Source organism: Geospiza fortis, unplaced genomic scaffold (assembly GCF_000277835.1).
Source record: "Geospiza fortis unplaced genomic scaffold, GeoFor_1.0 scaffold188, whole genome shotgun sequence".
Lineage (NCBI taxonomy): Eukaryota > Metazoa > Chordata > Aves > Passeriformes > Thraupidae > Geospiza > Geospiza fortis.
In genome coordinates, this window is record NW_005054337.1 from 6,025,473 (window position 1) to 6,027,990 (window position 2,518).

The 2,518-nt window shown below is 52.4% G+C and overlaps 1 protein-coding gene across 1 annotated transcript in view; it reads left to right on the forward strand.

The window, feature by feature from the left end:
• Positions 1 to 2,399: 2,399 nt before the first annotated feature.
• MYBL2 (MYB proto-oncogene like 2) overlaps positions 2,400 to 2,518 on the forward strand; it is a 13,672-nt gene continuing 13,553 nt past the window's right edge. The window contains exon 1 of the mRNA XM_005422346.2: positions 2,400 to 2,464. Coding sequence (XP_005422403.1) covers positions 2,400 to 2,464 — 65 coding nt within the window. The remainder of the gene's footprint in view (positions 2,465 to 2,518) is intronic.

Consider the following 2,518-nt stretch of genomic DNA (forward strand, 5'->3'; position numbering starts at 1 on the left):
CACGGCCAGCTCGGGGGATTCTGCCTCGGGCGGTGCCGGAGTGGGCTGCACCAGCCCCGGGTGTTCAGGGGGCTCCGCTTCAGGCCGGGAGGGCAGCGAGAGTCAGAGACCACCAGCAGAGAGGCGTTTGTATCTTTATTGTGCTAATACAAAACAGAGGGATAGGGGAGGAGGAGCCAGCAAGGCTGCGGCTCTCAGGGGTGCCATCACCAGCCCAAACATTCCCCATCACCAGTGCCGACTCGGCCACTCCAGGTGGGCAGATTTATCTTGTCACCAGCTGCTGCCATCACCACTCAAGCCGCTGGCTCCGTCTTCTGTGCTGCAATGTGGATCCCTGCTCCTCGCCGGAGGGGGCAGGCACCCAGCAGCTCCAGCCAGCATCACAGAGCCTGGTGCAGAAACACAGGGACAGCGTCAGGGTCACTCGGCTGGCTCTCCTGGGTGGCAGACCTGTGGATCAGCGTGGGGTGCTTCTTGAAGGCACCAGGCCAGGCCAGAGGAATCACCACAGGGGTCTCCAGGGGTGATGTGTCTGGTTTTGAGCATCCCAGTAAGCGTAACTCCTCAGTGCTGACATCGAGGGATGTGCTGGTATCCATAAAGGATTTTATTGCCGAGATGTCCCACCCGGGTGCTGGCACTTTCCCAAGGGCTGAGATGTCTCCAGGCAGCTCAGAGCTCTTGAAGAGCAGGCTCTCCAGTGGTTTGGAGTGCTTGTCTTTCTTGCAAGGCGTCGAGGTGTTCTGCGATGCCACATTCATCAGGCAGCCATCTCTGCTGGGGTGTTCACAGGGCAAACCAGACAGCTCAAACGTGGTCTGGCCATGGTGGGCCTTGCAGAAGCAGACAAGACTGAGGTCAGAGATGCTCTGGGTCAGGCTGTGCAGCTCAGTCTTCACACAGCTGCTCAGAGACTCCACCTGCTTGACAACACACAGAGAATTGCCACTTGCTGTGTTGTCCAAGTCCACGGGAAGCTCCCAGGTGTCTTGTTTGAGCTCCCAGGTGTCGTGTTTGGAAGCACTGCTAGAGTCCCTGTAATAGCTCACAACAGGAGAAGAACAGCTATGGCTGGAGGAGCTGGCCAAGAACCCATTTTCCAGGATTTCCTTTCTGGTCAGAATGCTGGTACTGTGCCTCTGGGTGGACAGCATGGTGCAGAATCCAGCAGCTCTCTGGCTTCTGGAGAGAGATCAGGATAAACCTGTTACTGTTCACTACTATTCACCAGTGGATTACAGACTTACAGTAGCAGGACCACTCTTGGCAAAATCCTCTCTCAGTCTTGCGAGGAGCTGAGCAGGATCCGGGGCATGTAAGAGGCCATCCAGTCTATCACTCTCTTTTAGAGTAAAACAGTTCCACCCCAGCCTGTTAGCTGCTCAAAGGTCATAGTAGCATCTTCCTAAAGTTGTATTTATTTCAGCTCAGCCTGGATATCACTACTCTTAGCTTTATACAGGGGATAGAGGCATTTTATCCTCACTCCTGCAGTCAGATGGCCCAGCTAATTATAGCCTTCAAGCTATAATTAAGTCCCTTTGAGGAGGAAGCACCAAAACCAGGCTCTGGCTAGGATGGGAGAGGTTGAGGGTCAGCTCTCATCTTACTTTAAGTCCTATACAGGATAACCCTCACCTCCAGCTCCTTCCTGAGGGACTGGGTAGGCCAGGGAAGGGGATGGCTGTACTCCAAACCCAGCTTTGCTCTGAATCCATGTTAAACAGCCCCTGAATTTACTGTAATGGGGCTGTATAGTCAGTCTAGAAGGAAAGTCTTCTTTAAGAGATTAAAACCTGCTTTTTTCTTTTTCATTTAAGAAATAAATGAAGGAATAAGAAAACAGAATAAATAGTACCTTCAGCTCCTGTGAAGACCCTTTGATGTTCTTGATCCTTTTCTACTAGTGTTACTTACAGCAGTTTTATAGTTCTGGTAATTAATTAACAGGCTGATTTCCTAATTAAGCTAGTTTGGGAGAGGGAGGAGCTTCTGTTTGCAGTTTATTAAGTACAGGGGCAGTGAGGGTGGGCTATGGCTGATTGAGGGAGGTACTCTGGGGGCTGGCTTGTGGTTGTCCTGTCAGTGGGTGCTTAGTAAGGTGACACTTTAAGTAAGCCTTGCCTTGTGTTTTGTGAACTACTGGTTAGGAGTATCCATGTGTACAGACCTTGCATTGATGTAGACAGATATGTTAGAATATTTGGGCAATGCTCTCAGGCACAGGGTTGGATTGCTGTGGCTGTCCCGGGCAGGGCCAGGAATTGGACTTTGATGATCTTTGGGGATCTCTTCCAACTTGGAATGTTCTGTGGTTCTGTAACATGTGCGATGTTCCTGCCCTGTGTCCCTGGTTGGTGGTGGGATGGATGCGGGGTGTCCTGGGTGGATGCGGGATGTCAGGGGTGGATGCCGGGTGTCCCGGCTCGGTGCGAGGCTGGATGCAGGATGTCCCGGCTCGGTATAGGGGTGGATACTGGGTGTATGGGCTGAATGCGGGGTGTCCCGGCTCGGT